The 23,500-nt window shown below is 39.7% G+C and overlaps 1 protein-coding gene across 1 annotated transcript in view; it reads left to right on the top strand.

Annotated features, from left to right (window-relative positions):
• The first annotated feature begins 3,777 nt into the window (after positions 1–3,777).
• LOC102452731 (vitellogenin-2-like) overlaps positions 3,778–23,500 on the top strand; it is a 28,616-nt gene continuing 8,893 nt past the window's right edge. Inside the window, exons 1-27 of the mRNA XM_075936360.1 lie at positions 3,778–3,890; positions 4,011–4,031; positions 4,146–4,294; positions 5,344–5,595; positions 6,200–6,361; positions 6,451–6,599; positions 7,275–7,428; positions 7,550–7,707; positions 7,797–7,962; positions 8,859–8,984; positions 9,420–9,638; positions 10,181–10,398; positions 10,529–10,629; positions 11,690–11,814; positions 11,927–12,028; positions 12,707–12,826; positions 12,910–13,099; positions 14,396–14,489; positions 14,951–15,136; positions 15,941–16,085; positions 16,207–16,435; positions 16,514–16,689; positions 17,083–17,727; positions 18,732–18,782; positions 21,178–21,372; positions 22,173–22,385; positions 22,485–22,627. Of these exons, the coding sequence (XP_075792475.1) occupies positions 3,851–3,890; positions 4,011–4,031; positions 4,146–4,294; positions 5,344–5,595; positions 6,200–6,361; positions 6,451–6,599; positions 7,275–7,428; positions 7,550–7,707; positions 7,797–7,962; positions 8,859–8,984; positions 9,420–9,638; positions 10,181–10,398; positions 10,529–10,629; positions 11,690–11,814; positions 11,927–12,028; positions 12,707–12,826; positions 12,910–13,099; positions 14,396–14,489; positions 14,951–15,136; positions 15,941–16,085; positions 16,207–16,435; positions 16,514–16,689; positions 17,083–17,727; positions 18,732–18,782; positions 21,178–21,372; positions 22,173–22,385; positions 22,485–22,627 (4,529 nt within the window). The 5' untranslated portion in view covers positions 3,778–3,850. The remainder of the gene's footprint in view (positions 3,891–4,010; positions 4,032–4,145; positions 4,295–5,343; positions 5,596–6,199; positions 6,362–6,450; positions 6,600–7,274; positions 7,429–7,549; positions 7,708–7,796; positions 7,963–8,858; positions 8,985–9,419; positions 9,639–10,180; positions 10,399–10,528; positions 10,630–11,689; positions 11,815–11,926; positions 12,029–12,706; positions 12,827–12,909; positions 13,100–14,395; positions 14,490–14,950; positions 15,137–15,940; positions 16,086–16,206; positions 16,436–16,513; positions 16,690–17,082; positions 17,728–18,731; positions 18,783–21,177; positions 21,373–22,172; positions 22,386–22,484; positions 22,628–23,500) is intronic.

Here is a 23,500-nt window from a genome sequence, read left to right as displayed (position 1 = left end):
AAAAATAAATACTCTCCTAACAAAGTAGGCTAGTGGAACCTTTCATTGTAAAATAAGTACTTTGCTTGTTCTGTTAACTAACACAATATGAATGGCCAATCATTGTGTATATGTGTGCATTGGCTAGTCTAATCAGAAAACAGAAATGAAACCACATGATTAATCTGACTGATCAGTAAAGGGAAAATTGCAAATTGTATATTTAATTTTTGTACAGTAAAATTCACAACATTTGCAAGTTGAGGTCTGTAAACCATTGTACTCCTTAAAAACTATTCCTTAAGCAATAAGCCACTCTCCAAAACTCCCTAGAAGTTTTGTGTGCCCTTTATTTATTTATTTATTTATTCCCATTTTCTGTGTGTCCCATTTTCTGTCCTTCTAAGTCTGATCCATATCTCTATCTATAGATCATTTTCTAGACTTTGCTCCTTATAAGATTGGAATTATTATACTGTAGTATGGATGCAAGTAATTCTGATGATGAATAGAGCAATTTGAAAGTCTAGCTCAGTTCAAATATATGGTTGCATTGGCAATTTGGTTTATTGATTAGGGCCTGGAAGCTTCTAACTGACCTGCAATTGAACTTGTTCCCTCTTCTGCTATGAATCTTTGTAGTTTTCAATTATTCCCATTTAAACTGACCTTTACCTTGGAAGGCACAATATTTACACGTTGCTGGTGAAATCTTTCAAAAAATTCCTGGTCATAGTGACCGGAGCTAAGAGGACACATTACACACATTGCAACTTTGCCAAGAAAAAGATTTTTAATACAGAAAAACAAAATGTTTTTGTGTGTATGTAATGCATGCATATACAGCTAATCTATGCTATCCAAGGTTGTACATCCATGTCAGCATATCTACTACAACATTTCCAACTCAGGCAATTTTAATGTGATCTTAGCTAGTTAGTACTTTTTCTGAAACTCCAACAGCTGGAATCAGATTATTATGTAAGAATCGCAGTTTTTGTTTAAAAGAAAGTAAATGTCTAGTGCTCATGTTGCTGAGAAAAGATGGAAATTGTGAACTGTAAAGACGCCAACCCTTGAAGCCAAAGAAAAATAATTTCCTTTTAAATTCTCATGATCTGGGAGGCCTGACTGATAATTTTTGAATGCCTGAGATTGGCAATGCTGATATTTTTGTTCTGATTGTTATATATAAAGTTCATATGCCTCCCATATACTTCAGCTTCAGGGAATGCCCAACACTTCTGAAAAATCAAACCCAAGGTCTTATTTATCCACAAATAAATATTAGTGTGTAAATATTAGTGCTTTATTGGTGACACTATAATGTTGCTTCCATTTCAAGTCATAAGTTGCAGGTATCTCTGAAAATATTTCTTGGTGGATCAGAATTTCTCAGCTTGTCAATGGATGTTGTAGTACATTCTGGTGAAATTCTAGATGGCTCATTTTACAATATCTAAATACTTAAAAAACAATTGTTACAGAGGGACAGCTCAAAAATTATAAAAAAAAATGTGCCTGAGAATCATTCCTTACTGAGGACAGGTGCCTGTGACATAACTGAATAAAGTTGGCTTAGAAATAATGTAGTTAAAAGAATTACAAAATCTCTTGTGCACAGAAATTACAGGCTAAGCTGTGACATTTAGCCACAGGCTCTAGTAAAGGGCATTGTGGAGGTTCACCACTCCCTCAAAATTCTCCTTCCAAATTCAGGCTCCTTGGGGTGGTGTAAATTTTGTAATGCTTTTTCTGCACGGTGCAGCATCCTCTCTTCACATCAGTATGGGCAGCTGGCTCTCTGCCCTTTTTCTATAAGTGCCACTCCAAATGGTGTTCCCATAAAGGACAGTCATAAAGGGCTTTGATTCTGGCCTCAAATCACACACGCTGAGCAAAGCGAGAGACTTTTTACTCCCTCACCTCACTGGGAGGCAATGAAAGAGGCTGGCCATAGATGAGCTCTATAGGTTTTGTTGAACAAAATAGTGAATTGCAGAGCTCCAATGTGCATGCGTGAAAACATAGATGACTAGAGCCCTGAACAGAGCAATACTGTATAAATTGATTACAACAGTTCAGCAAGATTGGTTTGTACTGTCTGATACGGACTTCTTGGAATCTTCCACTCTGGCCAGCCTACTCCACCAGCCAACACCTTCCATACTTGATTGTCACACTGCATATTGATTTTAATTTTTCTGCCATCTGGGGCTTTGGCCCTGGTTGCAGGCCTGGAGGGGAGGATGTGGCATGTTGTATGAAGGTAGGATGTAAATCTGCTGGGGGCAAGAGACCCTTTTATGGCCATTGTCCATTTCAAAGTGGATCCAGTTATCAACTCTAAGATCTATTCTAAAAAACCATTCCCTATTGTGCCAGGATTGACTGGTAGATGGGACCCATTTTCTCTTCATATTGCTTGGCAAAAGCACTTTAGAGTTAGTGGCTGGAAATCATTTTAAATGCTGAGAGACCACCTTGAGAGACAGAACAAATTTACTGCTGCTAAAGACAAAAACAAGTTTGTTTATAATCTGACCAGAAAGGAATAAACTGATCTTATATTTCAGTTGCAGATTTCCGGACGGTATGAGGGGTCATTGTAGTTGGTGATGTCATGGACAAGTCAGTTGCACGGAGTAAGAAAAGTAACAGAAGATAGTCTTAGTAAAATGTTATATAATTCTGAATACTGAGTAAAGCTGCGGCTCTCAGAATAATGAGGAGGGCACTGTCATGCCCAGAAAATGTGCAACTAAAATGTATTCATTCTCTTGTTTAAGTAAGGTCTTGTGGTTAAGGGACTGGATGAATCTGAGCTCCATTTCAGATTTCAGGTATGATCTTGGCAAATCACTTAAATTTCTCTGATTAAAATGCAGGCCCCATTGATATGGATGGGATTTTTGCCATTGACATCAATGGAATCAGGATTTCATGCTCAATGTTTAATTTTTTCCCATTTTTGAAAAGGGGATTTGATAATACTTCCTTCTTTCCAGGCATCAATATTAGCTATTTAAATGGTAAATTCTTCTGGGTAGGGACTGTGTCTTCATATGTGTTTGTATTGTCTCTTACACAATGATCATCTATATATTAACAAAGCCAATAACATGTTTTTAAAGTTACACTTCAACAGCCATATTTGCATAGCCATAATCACTTACAAATCAACTATAATAATGTGGGTAAATGCCCATCACTGTAATCTATATATTGCTTGGTGCCCAAATTCTATCCCCATTGCATATAAATCTAGTCAGAATCCAGAACCTCACTATAACAGAATAAGACCTCAAACATTCATGTGACGCAGCAGCATAGAGATGAATCTAGGAACCGAGCTAATAACTGAAATCCATAACATTGTTATATTATTGTCATACTTTAGTACATCAAGAAGTAAGACAAAGACAGTTGTCACACTTTTAATACCGCTGGCTCACTGAGTCATTATCAGTTAGATAACATTTTGTATCATATGCCAGGTCAGAATAACCAGGACAAAGTCATCCTAATCTGTGGTAGAATCAATTACAGGCAAGCAGCCATGAACAAAATCCGGCAAATAAAATAATGTAAGATATTTATTTTTAATTTGTTTTAAAGAACTTTAGGAAAAGCAAGAGACCCTCTTAAGCAGTTTGTCAAAGATTTAAGTAAGATGATTTCAAGGAGCCTGGCACAGTCTGTCCATTCTTCCCATTCAAAAGTCAACATGGTTGCAAAAAGAAATGTGTTTGCATAACCTGATAACAAATTGAAAAATCAGCAAAATGCAGCCTAGCAGGGGCCATGTGCTAGTGATGTTTCTTCTATAAAAGCCTCATGATGCCCGAGGAGGTCTTCATTCACCTTCATCATGAGGGGAATCATACTAGCCTTAGTATTCACCCTTGTGGGTAAGTTTACTTAGCCCTTCTATGTTAATCTTTGACAGATTTTTATGGGGAGGTAAAAAATTACATTCAAATCTAATTTGTTTGCCATTATTCATATCTTCTTTTAATTTCTTTTCACAGGGAGTGAGAAATATGACCCTGGTAAGTCTACTGTTCATTTCTTATCCTTCATTCAATGCCTTTGTCATAATGACCATGAAGCAGAATGTCTTTATAGCTGTTACTAAAAGGGAACATTTGTATCATTTTCCACAGAGCCTAATTTTGGTAGCAAGACCTACGTGTACAACTATGAGGGCCTTACCATGAATGGACTGCCAGAGCCAGGTTTGGCAAGAGCTGGGCTGAGGCTGTCCTGTAAAGTAGAGATCAGTGGATTGTCAGAGAAGGTTTTCCTCCTCAAGGTTAGCCCAGACTATTTTCAAAGGGATCAAACCAGCTTTGAATAACAAGTCAGGTTAAAGCGGCACTTGAGCTCCTGACTATTGTGGGCAATCACTGGAAAAAAGCAAGGGAGAAAAGAGCTTTGAAGATTTTAGGGACTAGGAAATGTAAATTATGGCCCTGGCTTTCAAAAGTAACTAGTGATTTGGGGCACTTCAATTTTTGGAGTGATCAACATGAAACTCCTTGATGGGAATCTAATTTTTAGAGGTAGGTGATAGCATCCAAAAATTGCAGCACCAAAAATCATGAGTCATTTCTGAGACCATTGCCCTGCAATACCAGTGGTCCAGCCCTGCTCTGATTTAAGGTTTTGATCCGGCAATCCTGACACATTCCAAATTCCCATGGAAGTCATTAGGAGCAGAGACAAACAATTTACATGTAGTAAATTCTGTCAGACTTACTTTTTATGTTATTCAGGACTCTTATTCAATGCTCATGCAAAGCTGAAGCCCCTATTGATTCAATGGCAGCATTGCCTAGATAAGGGCTGAGGAATTAGGGTCCTAAAATTCTTCAAAATTTGTACTGTGCAGTTATTTATTATGTAAAACTAAAAATCTGTGTTGGCTTTTCTATTCAACTCTATGCTCAAAGGGATTGATATGAATAGCTTTTTTACAAATATTATTGAGAGGTAATTCCGATATTTTTAGCTTTTTTCCTTAGTATATATTATACTCAGTGGGCCTGATTCAATGGAGTTATGTAGGTCTTATACTAATATAAAAAAGAGAAGGAAGAATCCAATATTTATATATTTATTAATTTTATTATTTGTATTACCACCTGCCTCAAAATCCCCCAGTCATCATGGATGATGATCCTGTTGTATTACATGCCATACAAACAACACAAAAGACAGCCTCTGCAATCTATATTCAGAATAAACCATGTATAGCAATATTAATTCTTTCCATAGTTATTTTCTATATATTGTACATACTTTACAAATATTTTCACTCACAGGATGGAGATGAGTGCATTTTCTGAATTTTGTTCTTAGATCCGATCCCCACAGTTGGAGGAATACAATGGGATCTGGCCCCGTGATCCATTCCTTCGCGCTCCCAAAGTCACTCAACTGTTTGCTCCATATCTCACCAAACCCTGGAAGTTTGAATACAGCAAGGGGCGGGTTGGAAGTCTTTATGCCCCAGAAGATGTCCCTGAAACAATTGTTAACATAGTGAGAGGAATTCTGAACCTGCTGCAGATATCTTTGAAAAAGTCACAGAATGCATATGGCTTGCAAGAGGTTTGTTTCTCCAGTTTTAAACTACTTTGCTGCATGAGCCTAATTACCACTTGTTATTATTAAAAGCATTTCAGTCAATTTAAACTCTGTCTTAGAGATTATTTTTATATTCTTTTAAAATCTCATTCAACAAGCACTAAAGTATTAAAACACTTCCATTTGGACAAAAGAAAATATACATTTATATAGGAAAGTGATAGATTCTGGAATATAGTCTACTAGATTCTCTGTGCACTTTATAAAATAGAAGACTACAAAGGGGAAAATAAGTCAATTATCAGACCTTGAGATATATATCTTCCTCAATTAGTCTATTTTATCTAATCTATCAGTGTTAACTGAATTAGTTATATTAATTAGTTGAATACTTGCTAAATTGAGTCTCTATCCTGCAGTCCTTTGTCAGTGAAGTATTCCTGTTTATCTCAGTGGTACTATCATGTGAATAATGCAAACAGGCTTTGACATTCAGTTAAGAAATGGTTTCTATATAGTTTTACTAATCTTCATCTTCACTTTAAATGTCAAATCAGGGGAGTGTTCTTCTTCTCATACAGACCTGATATAACTAAAAAGCCCAATTATTTTCTGCCATTCTCTATAGGCTGGGATTGGAGGTGTCTGCTTTACAAGATACGCTGTCCAGGAAGATAAGAGGAATAACGGAATCTTTATTAGCAAAACTAAAGATCTTGACAATTGCCAGGATAAAGTGGTGAAGAATATTGGAATGACTTTCATCCGCCCTTGTCCTGCTTGCCCATTGGTATGAATAATATAAACAAATCCACTCTAAAAATGAGTAAAACCATGGCCTATTTTCATTCATCATTTGAGTTTCTTTGTCTCCTTTAGAAAGAAAAGATTGTAAAAGGAACAGCTGCATTCTCCTACAAATTGAAATATGCAGAAGCTGGTGCCCTGATCACAGAAGCTAGGTCCCAGCAGATCTATCAGGTCTCCCCTTTCAATGAACCTGGTGGTGTCGCTGTGACAGACGCAAGGTAGGCCTCAGTGGTTAAAGTGAAAATAAGTGTAACGGCATCCATCTTAGATTGCTCCCAAGTGAAGTAAAAGGGAGTTGTTTTTAATGGCAGCTGATAAAGTTGCAGATATTCTTACTCTACTTTTCCTCACCTCCTCCAAAAAACCCAATAAACCTGGAAATTTTGCATTAACAATAATTTTTGCTGCATTTAAATTGAACTTTGTTTTGTAATTAAATGAGCAAAGAAGTGGAAAAATAATTCTGCTGCCTAAATCCACGGGTGTGCAACTATTCAACAATTTCACTGAAAAAGTGCTGCTTTCTAGCACCATCATCCCCCAAGTACAAGTGAACATGAGGTGCTCACTTGGATTAGTTGGCATAATAGGAATTAAATTGCTATAAATGGTATGTTATCATAAAGCCAGTATCTCTTGCTTTGGAAAATACCAGTTCAGCACCACTGAACAATTCAGTTCTATTTCAGCAGATACTCCTCCTCTGATAGTGTTCTGTTCCACTGAGAAGACTATAACCACAAGAACTTGTAAAGTCTTATTATGATGGAAAAAACAAATAAAGAATTATCCATATCCACACTGTACAGACAAAGCCGTGGAGTCAGAGGGATGGACCTAGACAGTTCAGTCCTTCAAATGACACACACTGATTTCTCTTTATTGCCTTCCAGACAAGAACTTTCCTTTGTTGAAGTAAAAAATGAACATGTGAGCCCTCCAGAAATACATCTGCAGAACCGTGGATCAGGCACACGTTTTCAGTTTCCGCCAGTACTTTACCAAATGCCAATTCAGCTCGTCAAGACAAAGAACCCTGAGCAACGGGTATAGAGCTCTTAGTTTAAGTTGTTTTGCCATTTATCAGACTAATAAAAGACCAGTATATTGTTACAAACTCCAAGGAGAAGCAACTAATTATTATATTCCCTCTGCCTTCTGTCATCAGATAGTGGAAATACTGCAACAAACAATCCAAGAGAACCAGCAAGAGCTCCATGCGGATGCTTCATACAAACTCTTAGAGCTTATCCAACTGTGTCGGGTAGCAAAGCTTGATACCTTGAATTCTGTCTTTAAGCAATTTTCAGCTAAGCCTCATCACAGGTAATGATTGACCATGTCACACACAACTGACATGTCTTGTACAAGGAGCACAGGGAGCTAAATGTACGGATTTTGTACCTTGGCTGCAGGCTTTGGCTGCTGAGTGGGATTACTATGGCAGGCACCACTGATTCACTGACGTTCCTTAAACTGAAAATTCACAGTGAGGACTTGAGCTACATTGAGTCACTTATGACGGTTGCTGCTGCTCTCCATTTAACAAAAGCGGATAGCCATACTATTCAAGTTGCAGCAGTGAGTATCATGCGCAGGATTCTTTCCTGGTCACATCATAAGATAACAGTTGATAATAACCGGTGATTATATAGCATATCAGGGGCCAGATTCTTCTCTCTCATACACTCCTTTTGTATCAGAGAAACTCCGTCACTGCCATTGACAGCTGCCTGTGTGAGCAGGGAATTGGGTCCTATTTCTTCAGTTTTTTATGTAGGCATTAAAAATGAACCCCCACACTTACCCTGTGTTGTTATCCTCATTTTAGTTTTCTTGGACCACACATTCTTTCTTCTTCCATCAAACCTCAGTTCTTCTTTTTTTCTGTTAATTCTCAAGTATTTGTGCTGAATAGCTCTTTCAAGCATTGCGCTCTCCAATCCAGAGTAATTACATAATATTCCTATACGCTGGAAGAAATTGAAAGTATTGTATGTAGGTGAACTATTATCCAGATTAAAATATCAAACTTTTTACAATAGTTAGTTCAACCATCTATTACATGCAGTAGTAGACTTTCCTCTGGTTCTAGTTAACACTTCTATTTTTTAACGTAAGAAAATACAGATTATGAAGTGAGCATGATTGTTTAATATAACAAAGAGTTACAGAATCTTTTGTAGATTGGCTGCAGCCCATGTCCTTTGTATTATCCTGCCTTTCTTAAGCTACATCATCAGTGGATATAAACCAGCATAGCTTTATTTAAGTTAATGGAGATATGCTGATTTAGGTTAATTGTGGACCTGGCTCAAGCTTGTGTAAAAAATTTTATTGGTTTGATTTAATTTTATTGAAAATGAAAGATATTCAAACAAGTAACTTTTCTAAATGAACCCTAAATAATTGTCCTTATCTGAAAGGTAAAGCAAAGATAACCCTAATCTAAAGAAATGCCTCTTTTGCTTCTGCAGGAGCTATTGGTCAGCTCCCGACTTGAGAGAATTCCCATGCTTCGCCAGATTGCTTACTTGGCATATGCTTCCATGATAAGCAAGCACTGTTCTCAGTCTCCATCTTGCCCTAGTGAAGCTCTTCAGGTAGGTGTTTTTCATTTCAGATTGTTTTTAAGCTAAGAAAGAAAAAAAACTGCAATGAGACCTGATCATATTTATTCTAGAAAACACGATCCAAGATTTACAAAATGATTTATTTACAAATGTTCATCCCAGGGGCTTCTTTTGGGGGTACTGGAAGTCTTCATCCCCCTGAATACAGAGTTAATTTAGATTCAATTTTGAGGCAGTGTTGTGACCAGACGTCCCGATTTTATAGGGACAGCCTCAATATTTGGGTCTTTTTCTTATATAGATGCTTGTTACTTCCCACCTCACCCTCCCACTCTGTGAGGAGATCATTGAATATTTGTAATCACATTAGTTGCATTATGGTCATAGGAGTTTCAGTGGGTGAGGATAAGAATATTTGTATGCATGAATTTTGTAAGAAAGTATTGAACTGTGCTCTGTTTGCAGCCCATCTATGACCTTGCAGCTGAGGCAGCCAGCAAGGGCAATGAAGATGACATAGCCTTGGCTCTGAAAGCCATGGGCAATGCAGAAGATCCAGGCAGTATGAAGCGCATCCAGAAGTTCTTGCCAATATTTTCATCGGGTGCTTCTGTTTTCCCACTCCGTATTCATATTGAGGCTGTGATGGCCTTGAGGCAAATAGGCTTGAAGGACCCCAGAAAGGTAAGCAGCATCAATGATAGTTTACCCAAAGAATAAGATCTGAAGAATATATGCCATTGTGAAAGTGACTTTGGAGATGCAGTGTTTGTGAATTCAGAACAATTGTTTATTGTTCTTAGTATTACAATACAAGAGGCCCAAGTGATATCTGGGTGTGAATGTGCTAGACAATGGAATTGCTGGGGGGTGGAGTTTTCAAATGATATAAGGTGTTTCATTAGTCACTTGTTGTAATTGTCATCTGTCAACTCCTGGAATACCCCATGCTAACATGTTCTAAATGACAGTGAACACATAAGATCCATTTCACAAAGCCAATGGAGTTAAAATTTGTCCCTCTAGTCATGGCATTTTCTCAAGAGCTTTCCAGAAAATTTCTTTCATATTTGTGTATCAATTCATGCAGTGAAAAAATGGACACACCTGGGATTCTATTTTCCCCTCAGTATGAGTGTGTGATTTGTTGATGCAAATTAAACATTCAATCTGGTAGAGAGAATACGCACCCTAGACACTTGTGAAATGATGTTTTCCCTTTCTAGGTTCAGGACATTCTTCTCCAGATTTTTGCGGATCATTCTCTAAGTCCCGAAATCAGAATGTTAGCTTGTGCTGTCATATTTGAAACTGATCCTCCACTTCCTGTGGTAACAACTATTGCCAGTGTGATACTGAAAGGAACCAATATGCAAGTTGCCAGTTTTACATATTCCTACATGAAAGCTATGTCAAGAATCAGGTCCCCACGCTTCTATAACATGTAAGTAGGGAGAGAAGTAAAACTACATTATCTGACATGCAGTTTCTATCATATATTTGCATGTAAAATTACACACTCGCGCTTTGGTAAAATGTAGCTTAATTCTGTGTATTTTATCAATTTTTAAAAGATCTGCTGCTTGCAACATTGCCATTAAACTAATGAGCCCCAGACTTGAAAGACTGAGTTATCGTTACAGTAAAGCTGTTCTTCCTCTTGGTGCTTACTACAGTGAGTAAAAGTATTTCATTTACTGAGTTTTTCCATCATTCAAACACCATTTTCCAGTCATTTGGAGAACTAATTTAAACCCTTTTGAACTCTAATTGGATTCTGATTGTAAGAGTTCTTTCTTTTTGGAACAGCTGGAAGGTTTTAAAAAGTTATGAAAGAAGTATTAATTTGGTTCTGTAAGATATTTTCTATGTTTGAATTCCGAAAAGTTTAGTTGTAGAGTATTAGTTTTTCCTTTTGTTTTAGAAAGATCAGACTATGTAGCACTTTAAAGACTAACAAGATTTGTAAAGTGTCATATTTAGTGTTCATATGCTTAAATTTGACACTTTACGAATGGGCCTTAACAAAGATGCTAATTACCTTACACATTATAAAGACAAATTCCCCACTTATCACCCCGATTAGCCATTCATTGGCTTATAAACAGCTATTCCCTCCCTCCTTCTCCCTCTCCCCACCTTCTGTTCTAAATCTGATTTGTCTGATTAATAATATATTCACTTTTTTCATTGTCTTCCTTTGGTATATATGGTCATGCCAATTCTCTTCCAGAATATGATCTGAGGAAGTGGGTCTGGCCCACAAAAGCTCATCACCTATTAAACCATCTTGTTAGTCTTTAAAGTTCTACATAGTTTTTCCTTTTGTTTTTGAAAAGTTTACTGTGTCTCTTCTTTATGAAGAATTATTAATGTTATATTTGTCTTTACAAATTATTTTACCATCTCTCTAACTTTGTTGTAAAATGCTTTTTACTGCAGCAAAATGTATTTAGAAAATTTAAGTCCGATCATATAGTTTCACTGCATTTGTTAGTACAAAATTTCACCCCAATCTGCAAACATTTATGCATTTGAATATCTCATTTATTTCAGTGGTATACTCATGTAGAAAGGTACTTGCTTGTAAATGTTCGCTAGGTCAGGATCTAAATTTTGAAAATGTTTATGAGAATATATTTTAGCAAAAAGAGAATTATCAGCTACAGACTGACATCCCAAGAGGTCAGTAGAATAATAACAAAGCATGGTCTTGTTTTTAATTTCTACTACAGGTGCATATCAGATTGGTGCAATTGAAAGGATCTTTCTCATAAATAGTCCAAAAACCATGTTCCCATCACTTTTAATATCCAATGTGATTGTAAACTATGCAGGTGCAATTGCTGGTTCACTAGAGGTAAATATTATATTTAAGCCATTTATTTTTGACTAATTATTTTTTTCAGTAATAGTATGTTTTAATTTTACAGTAGTGCACCATCTCATGCAGCGTGTCATTTGCTTATTAGGTTGGTGTCCATGCAGAAGGTCTTACAGATATTATAAGGAAACAAAACATACCATTTGCGGAATATTCAACATACAGAAAGATAAAGGAGATTGGGAAAACAGTATGTGTGTTCTCATTCTTTGTTTTTGGTGGGTGGAATTTATCAGGGGCAGAGGGTTTAATAAGACTCCTGGGATGTCTGAAGGAGCCTTCTGACTTGTGTTTCCCACATAGCTGTGTGGGATGCCCTAATGGAGCTGGGCTCTGTAGCATGTAGTAGACATCCAGCCCAGGTTTGGCTTCCACAGAGCCTGTCTCTCTCCCTCCACTTGCAACCAATCTGTTTTCAGGACTTCTGTGTCTGCAAATGAAGGATCAAGTTCATACCATGGCCTCAGATAAGCGGAGCCCTGCAAAGTTGCACATATCCCTTTATATCTACGGGCACCCACATTGGGAGATGTCAGTCCAGATAACTGTGACTAATTTTTGTGGATACAGATGTGGATAACATTTTTCATCTGCACAGAACTCTACAAATTGGGTTTAAGTGGTGTGGAGGGCTGTGAGCTAACTCTCTGCATTGGATGTAATGTTGTCAGAATATAAGACGTTACATCTGAAGTCACTTGTGCATGTACAATTTGCATGGAATTCTGAAAAGCAACACTATGATATTAGGAAAGACACACAAATGGCAAAGAAAAACATAACTTAGTCAGTTGCCATTTCTGTTGTCTATTAATTGTTTATGTGCAGATCTACTGTAGTAAGTGCCTTTTTGATGCTTGTTTCCTAGCTGCTAGGATGGAAGGTGTTGCCTTCAGAAAATCCTGTGTTCTCAGCCTACATAAAAGCATTTGGCAAAGAGCTGGCCTTTGCTAATGTGGACAAGGACCTCATTCAGCAGCTTGTGAAGGTATGGACTCCTCCTAATTTTGTTTGAAGTGTTTGTCAGCATTGTCTCCTCATCTAACATGCTGTATCTCTGTTCTGTTGTAGCTTGCGACTGGACCAGCAGACAGACACACATGGCTGAGAAAAGTGATCAATCAAATCCAAAGTGGCATTGCAGGACGATGGATTCAGCCATTATATGCAGCAGAATTTCGGCATATTGTTCCTAATATTGTTGGCTTGCCGTTGGAATACAGTTTATATACTACTGCTCTGGCACATGCTACCGGCCGTGGTGAGTTGCAAACATAAGATTTGCTATATTGGATCAAATCAGGAGTTGGGAAACAAATTAGGAGGAGGTAGAGCGTAAAGATATGAGAATAAAATGGTAGAAGGGTCTAATTTATGAAGGGCCATAAAAGCCAGGACTAAAAGGGAGGAAGGTGAGCTAATGAAGATATTTAAAGATGGTAGGGGTGTAATTGGGGCTGCTGACAAAGCAGATGATTTTTGCTGCAGTATTTTGGACAGACAGAAAAGGGAGGAGGTAAAAAGCCAAAGGAAGGGGTTATAGCAATCAAGTCAGATATAATCTGAACCTGGACAAGGTATTTTGCTATAGAAATGGGGAGGAATGTGTGGGTCCTGAAGATGACGTACAGAAACACCCAGTAGATTTAGTACCAACATGGAGAGAGAGGAACTGGAGATGGCTCAGTCATTAACTTCCTTTTTGTACCATATTATGGTAATATTTTGAAGGGAGTAACAGTGAGAGTAGTTTTTGCAGCCGCTTGCTCTATGTAAATTTTATATAATTTCCTATATTTGTTCCTCCTCTCTGGATCTTTTCAATCTCTCTCAAAGTGAGTAGGATAAAATGAAAGGCCTGGCTTGACAGGAAAGCACATATTATTGTTCACTATCATATCATTAACTTTTGCAATAACTTCTGCCTCCAAATATCCTGTTTGCTGCCCACTGACCCACTTTCTCCACTGAGGTATCCAAATGGACACTTTTATTTCTTTCTCCTAATAAATTACACAAGTTATGGGCTGATCAGCATATGTAAGCCTTTTAGATGATGAGTTTGATTCTTATTTCATTTACACAGCATATGTCATTGACATCAGTGGAGTTGTTTCTGATTTACTCTGAGAGCAAAATCAAGAACAGTGTTGATCACCTTACATTTATCCAATGTGAGTGTCATCAGCCATTGAGTTCACCACTGGATTCACTGGATTTTCTCAGAATCTTTTATGATTTTTACAAATAGAATCAACTTAGTAGCATGAGCACAAGGCACCAGCTTGCTCACATTTCCCCTCCAAATCATTAGTATATAGAATAAATTAACTAGCCTGAGTTCTAGTATGTACCCTTCATGTTCCTGATGGCCAATGTCTGTCTACTCAGAGAAGTGGCTGTTCACTACATCTCTGAATATCTTGATTATCCCATTTTTAATTCAGGACAAGACGTTGGGTTTTATTTTCAGTAATGATTTTTATGAGACCCTTTTCTCTGTACTCATTTATTTTTATTTTTACCATCTTTTATGTTTGTTCTTTGTCTCTTGTAGTTGATGCAAAGCTGTCTCCTCCTTTATCTGGTGATTTTAGACCTTCAGAGTTGCTTGAATCCAGCTTGCAACTTCGTGCTGATGTCAGCCCGAGGTAAGGAAAGGGTTGTTGTTGTTGTTGTTATGTTTCTGAGATTTACAGAGAATTCTCTGGAAAGGGAGCCCTACCTCTTAGGCCATACCTACATAGAAGTGTTATTTTGGAATGACTGACGAAATTTGGAAATAACATAGCCTGCGTCTACACTACAAGCCATTATTTTGACATAATGTCACAATAATGTTGAACTGGAGGACTTCTTACTCTGACTCTTGTAACCCTCATTTTACGAGGAATAAGAGAACTTGGAGGAAGTGTGCTCTAACTTGGATTTCCTGCTGTGTAGACAGCCCAAAAGCTGAAATAAGCTATTTTGACTTAAACTGCACAACTGACATAGCTCACGTTGCATAGCTTATTTTGGCTTTCGCCCTGCTGTGTAGACGTGCCCATACAGGGCAGTGGCTAAACACGAGGTCTGTTTGCTTATCTGTGGCAATGTCATTCTCTTTCAGTATCTACTCTCACACAGTGGTGATGATGGGAATCAACACAGAATTTGTTCAGTCTGCCATTGAAATTAATATCAAACTCCATGCACAAGTTCCGTTGAAATTTGATGCCAAAATAGACTTGAAGGAAAAAAGTTTTAAGGTTACAACAACTCCATGCCAAGAGGAGACTGTTCTAGCAATGGGAAGGTAGAGTTGTTAAATTTCAATCATTTAAAATACATTTTTTTGTAATCTATTGCTCTGTGAAACCTACCAGCATAATAAGCATTATAATCATTTCACAGGATCAGAGACCTGTGTGACTCATAGTTACATTGCACCCCTATTGTGCAATGTAATTCATGATTTCTTTTGTTTTGGTTTTGGGGATTTGTTTTGGTGCACAATAAGGGATATAATTTTCAAAAAGCACTTAAATCACGTCAGAATTTAACTCCCACTTTCAAAAGCGGCTCAGAACTTGGCTCTGTGAACACCTGGTTCATGGCAAGCTGGCCTGTGAATCTGCCTGGCATTAGTATGCTGCAAGCTAATGATCTGTGTGGCTTTTGCTGTTGTGCACTTTAATCTACTCTCGTTTCAAAGGGAAAAGATCAAAATGCACTAAGGAACTTTCAGGGCTCAGTAGCAGGCTCAACATAGAGACTCAGCACATAGCAGGCTACTGAGAGGCAGTGATCACCCCAACTGCCACACACCAACTGATCACATAGGCAAGCTCTTAGGCACTCGGGAACCTACGTTCAATGGGGTTTGAAAATGTTAACCATTGTCTTTTTACCCACCTGCAGTTCATCTGAGACTGAACGATTTCTTAGTCATGTCACTAGGCTGCAAAAAGGCATTTATAAACAGATATTTGGTTCTAACAGTTCCAGCATTCAAATCAGCATGACTCTTAACATAAAGACATTAATAGAGATGTGATCAAATCCATCCAAAAGCTCCCAGGAGCTACTTACAAGTAATATTTCATGCATAATCCCACAGGCATAAGGCTTTTGCTGTATCAAGAAATATAGGAGAACCAGGGGCAGTGAAGAGGATTCCAGTGCTCCCAGAAGATGCTCGATCAAATATTCTGACAGAGCATTTCAAGTCATCTGAAAGAACTTCAAGAGAAGGTGCCGTGACGGTAACTAACTCTTCTATGGTTTTATATTGATATTAACTTTCACTGTACTATATGCATGGATATCTTTCTTCTACTTGCCTGTGATGCTCCCAGTGTACTAATGTGCTCATGTTTAATGCAGCAAAGAGTGGCTTCTGACATCTTACCTAAGAAATACGCCTATAGTGGTGAACAGGAACTTCGGCACAGTGCAGGAAGAAAAGTGACTACACAAGCCATTTGTGTCAAGTTGCCTCGTTTTGGTTGTCAGGTCTGCTTTTACAGGAAAGCACGAGATGCCTCTGTTTTAAAAAATACATTGTTTCATCGATTAATTGGAGAACACGAAGCTCAACTCATTTTGAAACCAGGTATAGTATTGAATGCAAGATTTTCTGTTTATCCTCATTGAAACAGTATATCCCCTAATGGATGTATCTGGTGTGTAGCCAGTGCAGATGCAGCCATAGACAAAATACAGCTGGAGATTCAAGCAGGATTTAAAGCAGCTTCCAAAATAATCCAGGTTGTAAGCCTTGACTCCGAGGAAGAAGAGGATTCCTCTCCAGACGACGAAGTTCGAACTAAACTGAAGAAGATCCTAAGAATTGAAAGTGTGTTTAAGGTAACTGAAATTGTGATGTTGAACATGTATGGGGCAGGCGCCCTATTTACACAAACAAAAAGCAATGGTTTTAAAATACATTTTGGAATATTTGCCTGGAAAATGGGGAATAAGATTAGTAAAAAGGGAATGTGTGTAAGTCAGCCTCAGGGGCTTGCGTGGAACGTGGGTGGTGCATAGAGCCAGTGTTGGCCCTTGCCACGTGGATGAACTTCAGCTGATGTAAGTAGTCACGGTTATATTTCCACCACATCTTATTTAATTATCACAGCAATTAAGCTGTGTTTTGGAAAAGAACAAATAATCAGTTTGAAATCCCATGAGATAAGATAGAAAAAATATTTCTTTTGATATGTCCAATCACCAGCCTTATTCTCTGGAATACTGTTGCAGATTGGAAATAGAACTCAGCAGCACAAGAAGCAGTCTGTCAAGAAAGAAAAGACCCAGATGACAGAGTTACGGACACAGCCCAGTACCAAGTATCCACCCAGTTCATCATCTTCATCCTCTGACACTTCCTCTTCTTCCTCCTCCTCCTCCTCCTCCTCTTCCTCTCCCGCTCCTGCTGGAAAGAAGGTCAAAAAACAAAGTCCAAAAGACAAAACATTGCAATCTAGAAAGAGAGATGAGAGCAGCAGCAGCAGCAGCAGCAGTAAAGGCAGCAGCAGCAGCAGCAGCAGTAAAGGCAGCGGCAGCAGCAGTAGTAAAAGCAGCGGCAGCAGCAGTAGCAAAAGTAGCAGCAGCAAAAGCAGCAGCAGTCGTGACAGCAGCAAAAGCAGCAGCAGTAGCAGTGGTGACAGCAGCGACAGCAGCAGCAGCAGCCGTAGCAGCAGCAGCAGTGACAGTGGCAGCAGCAGTAGTAACAGTGGAAGCAGTGACAGCACCAGCAGCAGCAGCAGCAGCAATCGTAAAGCATCTCCACATGGAAGTAAGCATCAATTTGTCATAAGGCGGAACAGCAGCAGCAGCAGCAGCAGCAGTAGCAGCAGCAGCAGCAGCAGCAGCAGTAGTGAGAGCGGGTATTCCAAAACAAAGGTAACTTATGCTTGTCACTAGAACGAATGGTGGTGAGGATGATGATGATAAAGTCAGAGTGAGGGTATGTCTACACTACCCCGCTAGTTCGAACTAGCGGGGTAATGTATGCATACCGAACTTGCTAATGAAGCCCGGGATTTGAATTTCCCGGGCTTCATTAGCATAAAGCCGGCGCCGCCATTTTTAAAAGCCGGCTAGTGCGAACCCCGTGCCGCGCGGCTACACGCGGCACGGGCTAGATAGTTCGAACTACGTAGCCATTCCGAACTATCTGTACGCCTCGTTCCACGAGGCGTACAGATAGTTCGGAATGGCTACGTAGTTCGAACTATCTAGCCCGTGCCGCGTGTAGCCGCGCGGCACGGGGTTCGCACTAGCCGGCTTTTAAAAATGGCGGCGCCGGCTTTATGCTAATGAAGCCCGGGAAATTCAAATCCCGGGCTTCATTAGCAAGTTCGGTATGCATACATTACCCCGCTAGTTCGAACTAGCGGGGTAGTGTAGACATACCCTGAGTTATGTTTCTGATAGCAGATGGCTTTGCATTGCATATCAGGAAATTATGAATTAATGCAATGGAAAACACTGGGACAATATTGTGAAATACACACAGAGGACCCCAACTCCACCAGGGAACCACCTATCTCAGGTGATCCCTTTAAAGTGTCTCCGGGGTTTCCACCACTTTGTCTGACGTATTGTTAGGAGCCACCAGAACTAGACAACCAATTTTTGCTGGTTTATTGGTCTCTCTCAACTGATTTTGCTGTTGCATGTTTTAGTCTTACTTCTCTGGTGGAATTTCCAAGGGTTGCTTATTTAGGAACATTAACATTTCTATTTAAACATTTCAAGATTTATACTGTGGGGGAGTGTTATTTTTTAGTCTGAAATCCTTCCTTCCAGTGCTGCCCATTTCCAGGACTATAATTGCTACTAGTACAGAAAGCAAATTCTTCTGTATAAAGCCTTTCAACTTCCTACTTTTCTCATTTTCAAAGGGTACTCCAGAGATCTATCAGTATAGCTTCAAGTCAGCACACAGACAGGAGGTAAGTTTTTTCACTCATTGCATCTAACCTGACATGGGTAGAACACAATCCTGAAAGAACACACATCAGAATTATTACCTTTAAAATAAGTGGTGTTACAGTTGTTGTAATGTGTCCAGCTTCTAAATATGCCCCAGTGCTTTGCAGAAATATAAAAAGACAAAAGACTAGATTTTCCACTGCACTGCAGCTTGTGAAGTTATTTGTACCCATGCAAAGTGGGTACAAAACTCTAGCTAAGCAGAATGTTTACTCAAGGTGCAAGTCCAACGAGATTCAGACCCCAAAGCTAGATCAATACAGGACTTTGGTTTCTAAAGGTAGCACTAACATTACAATTCAGCGCTCATGACTGGCTCAGGCCAACTAACTTGGGCTTGAGGGGATGGGGTTACAAGGCAGTTGAAGAACAGTGTAGATGTTTGGGCTGAAGCCCAGATTCTGGGAATCCGTGAGAAGGGCCCCAGAGGTCAAGCTGCAGCTGGAGCTTAAACATCATGTAAACATCTCTGTAGCCCCAGCCCTGTGGGCTGGAGTCAACCCATCTGGGCCAGCCATAGGTGCTGAACTGTAGAATAGACCTATCTTAACTGTCATTTCAGGTGCCTAAGTGCAACATTTAGCAGCACTAAAATCCCCAAACACTCCACTCAGCTGCTGCCTTGCCCTGTAGGTGCCTGAAATTCCACCTGTGGGGCACGCACAAACCTGCCTAAATCTGACATTGCTGAGCTGCTTGGTGCCTTAGCTCATGCCTTTACGATCCAGCAAGATTATCCATCTATCTCCCCAGCAGGGCCTGAAAAGTGTGCTCTGCATTCCTCCCCAACCAAAGCCAGCCAGGGTACCACAAAGGGGAGGAGGAGCAAGAGCATCCGTGTCCCACAGAACACCCAACAGCCAGTACTTAGGGCATTGCCATAGGCCGTGGGAGACATATTTCAAATCCCTGCTCCCCCTGACCTGGAGCAGAAACTTGAACGTAAGTCTCCCAACTCCCAGGAGTGTGTCCTTACCATCAGGATATTAGATATGTGGTTAGGGCCCACTCGGGTCTTTGGGAGACCCATGCTGAGGTCACTGCTTCCAGGGGTTCATTGAACTGTTTATGCAAAATGGAACAGCTCTGACAGGAGAGATCAAAAGAGCCCAGCCCTGAAATACCCTGAAATGTGGGTCAGAATACCCAGGTGGGATGTAGGAGACACAAATTCAAATCTCTACCCCAAATCAGGCCGAACAGGAATTTGAAAACAGACCTCTCCACGCCCCAGGGAATGCCTGAGCTCCAGGTCTATAGGCTATAATGGGCTGTTTCAATTTTTTTGTGAGAAGGGGCAGAGCTGGCTTAGATGCTTAGCTCCAGGTGAGAGTTCAAGCTGTAATCCGAAGTGAGTTAAGCACCTACCTAACTTTGAGGTAGCCACTTGCCTATCTTCAGACATGCCCTTCCTGGCATTTCGACTTTAGATTGCTCACCACTCAGCTGGCTGGTGCTTTTGAATTACTTTCTGAAGGCACCTAATTCTCCCCATGCCTTTTACAGGAGCCTGGATGCCTAACTCAGGCTTAAGGATTCCACTAGGTGACAGGGTGCCTAAAAGTTGTTGCCACATTCACCAGCCCCATGCCTAAGTCCCTTTGTGAGCCTCATAATTAAATAATTTGCCACGTTCTGATAATTTGACATTGTGGTAGACTACATCATCTTGTGTTGCTCTCAGTCACTGGACAATGCTTATGAAGGGCCCGATCCAAAGAGGATTCAATGCCAGCAATTTTAATTGCAATTAGTGTTGTGTGGAAAGTAAAGTGATCAGCAGGGAAGTAAGATGAAAAATGGTGGTTCATCCGTTCATGGGATCAGTTCCTAAATTCTTAAGAGCAGTAGAGTGAATCAGTGCTACTCTTTTATAGCAAGCCAAAGCTTTGCTCTGCTGTAGTGGTTTGGTATTGTTTTGTACACAGCCATTGGGAGAACTTGTAAATCAGAAGTGCCATCTGAATGCACTGTCCCTGTGTAAATCATCTCAAGTATAGCGCAAAAGTGAACCTGACTTATGGCTTGATCTTGACAAGCCTTATCCATACAAGTAATTTTTACTCATGTACGTAACCCTATTAAAGCCAGTGGATCCACTCTGCTGTGTAAGAATTACTTAGGCATGATCAACAATTTGTAGGATTAGCCCCAAAGTTATTAAAAAGCAATACGATAAAGTCTTTCTAAATCATTCGGCTGCTCAAAGACTATTGACAATAATCTGACCATTAGAACATGAGTTAGCAGAACACTGTCTGTGCTAAAATATTTTGATTGGTCATTTAGAACAACTATCTATGAACTACCTGGTTAACTTGCTCTACTAAGGATATATTTTTGTTGTTATTGCAGTATCCCAAAAAGAAAATCCCAGGCAGCAAAAGCAGCAGCAGCAGCAGCAGCAGCAGCTCCTCCCCCTCCCCCGCCCCCTCCTCCTCCTCCTCGTCCTCATCCTCGTCCCCATCCTCGTCCTCATCCTCGTCCTCGTCCTCCAGCTCCAGTTCTAGTTCCAGTAGCAGTGAAGCCACCAGCAGAGCAGGTTCCCAGGTCAGTTTCTTAATCTTCAAGAAATGCTGCATGCAGTGTGTTGGCATGGCAGCATTGCCATGGATTTGCAGTTATTGTCCACCTCATGGGAAAAGAGAAGTAGGTAACATATTAAACCACCTGGGGCCAGGCTGTGCTGACTCTTGTTTGCAAACACGGGAGAAAGATGTCTATACAAGAAATCTCCCCTCCCTTACCTATGTTACACAGCTATGCAAGAGCTGCCAGCAGAAGCAGCCTCAAGCTTCCAACACTCTGAATCACAGGTATGCTTACTCCTATTTCACCTGGGGAGTAAGACCAATCATGGAGTAGGATTCCACTAGGTGCTGTACAAATGTAGAACAAAAAGTGGTTCCTGCCCCAAGGAGCATACAGTATAAGACAAAAGCTAACAAGTGGGCCACAAAAAAACAGCTTGTCTTCAAAGCTTAGTGCTGAATATTAACAACACACAGCATACCTAAAACATGTTGATTTAATGAATTCTGGTATTAGACACTTTTTTTTTATTTCCAGAAAAATATACTGGTTTTAATTATTGGGGCTAAATCCCACAGCTTTTCCTCAATGTTCACTTTGTGAAAACTCCCATTGTTATCAGCTGGAGTTTTGGCTGAATGAGCATTGAAAGTTTGGATCCGTTACATTTTTATTTATTGTATAATATATGATTTATATCTGTAATATGTAAAATCATTATCCATTTATACTATCTGTATCACAATTGAAAGCTAAGATAATATAGTAATTTCTTTATAACAATGTTCTGAGGTATTTTTTCCCTCTCTTGCCTTTAGCCTAAATTTTTGGGAGACAGTACATCACCAACTCTGGCTGTTATTCTTCGTGCTCTTCGAAATAATAAAAATCTGGCAGGCTTCCAGCTTGTGCTATATACAGATTTATACTCCACCAAACCCAGGATACAGGCATTTGTGTCCAACATCACAGGATCGAGCAAGTGGAAAATCTGTGCGGATGCTTCAATTGTTAATGCTCACAAGGCAGCGGTAAGGCTCAAAATAACACTGCTCATCTCTAAACATGACACCGCAATCTCAAGAATGTTTTACTTTGTAAAAAATGGAATGTTTTTGTCTCCATTGTAGACTTATCTGAAATGGGGCCGGGATTGCCAGGACTACAAGATTGCTACAGAGGTTGTAACTGGCCGGTTTGCTGATCACCCAGCCATCCAGGTGAAACTGGAGTGGCCTAAAGTTCCTTCAAGATTCAAATCATCTCTCAACTGGTGAGGTTTGGCTCTTTCATTTCAGCCATTTATTTTATAGTCTACCAGTCAAGCTGGAAAATCCATATTCAGCAGTGAGCTTCCAGTGATTAACTGCCAGTCTTTGGTCTTCATTTTCTCGTTCCTGATTTGGTTGCATTTGGAAACACATCAAATGACCCCTAAGGAATATAAGATAACCATCTACATACAAGTCTACCATACTGCAGAAGTGGAAAATAATCCCCTGATACCACACACAAGTTGCTGAAAACTTATGGTCAGGTTCCCTATATCACAAAGCTCTTGTTCAGTAAAGAAGGAAGTGAGGATGGGGCCCTGCCAGGGATCCATTATGACTCACTATTTCTCAAAATGAAGCTGTGTTAGTCTGGGGACTGCTCCAGTTTATGCAAGTTGCTGTGTATGCTGCCTCTGTGTCACATAATATATATGAGTGTCTCTCCACTCCTGAGGAGTTTTCAGCTGTTGTCCACATCATCTGCTCTCATCCACAACAAAGGGGATAGTCCTTAATATCTCTTCTAGTTTATGGTCAGATGGAAAATGCCACAGATATCCAATACTGAGTCTCTGAGGGTATGTCTATACTATGGGATAAGGTTGAATTAAGATACAATTAACTGCATAGCTGAAGTCGAAGTACCTTAAGTTGACTTTTGGCACCATCCACACTGCAGGAAGTCAAAGGGAAAACACTCCCTCTTCAACTTCTTTTATTCCTTGTGGAAGCAAGACTACCGACATCAACTGGAGCACCCCTTTCAGTTCAAATTAGCATGTCCTCACTAGACCTGCTAATTTGAACCCTGGAAGATCAACAGCAGCAACTTTGATCTTCTCTGTAGTGTAGACATACCCTGAGAGACCTGA

Source organism: Pelodiscus sinensis, chromosome 9, assembly GCF_049634645.1.
Source record: "Pelodiscus sinensis isolate JC-2024 chromosome 9, ASM4963464v1, whole genome shotgun sequence".
Taxonomy (NCBI): Eukaryota; Metazoa; Chordata; order Testudines; family Trionychidae; genus Pelodiscus; species Pelodiscus sinensis.
The sequence above is the reverse complement of the archived record's forward strand: the minus strand, read 5'-3'. Positions and strand labels throughout refer to the sequence as shown.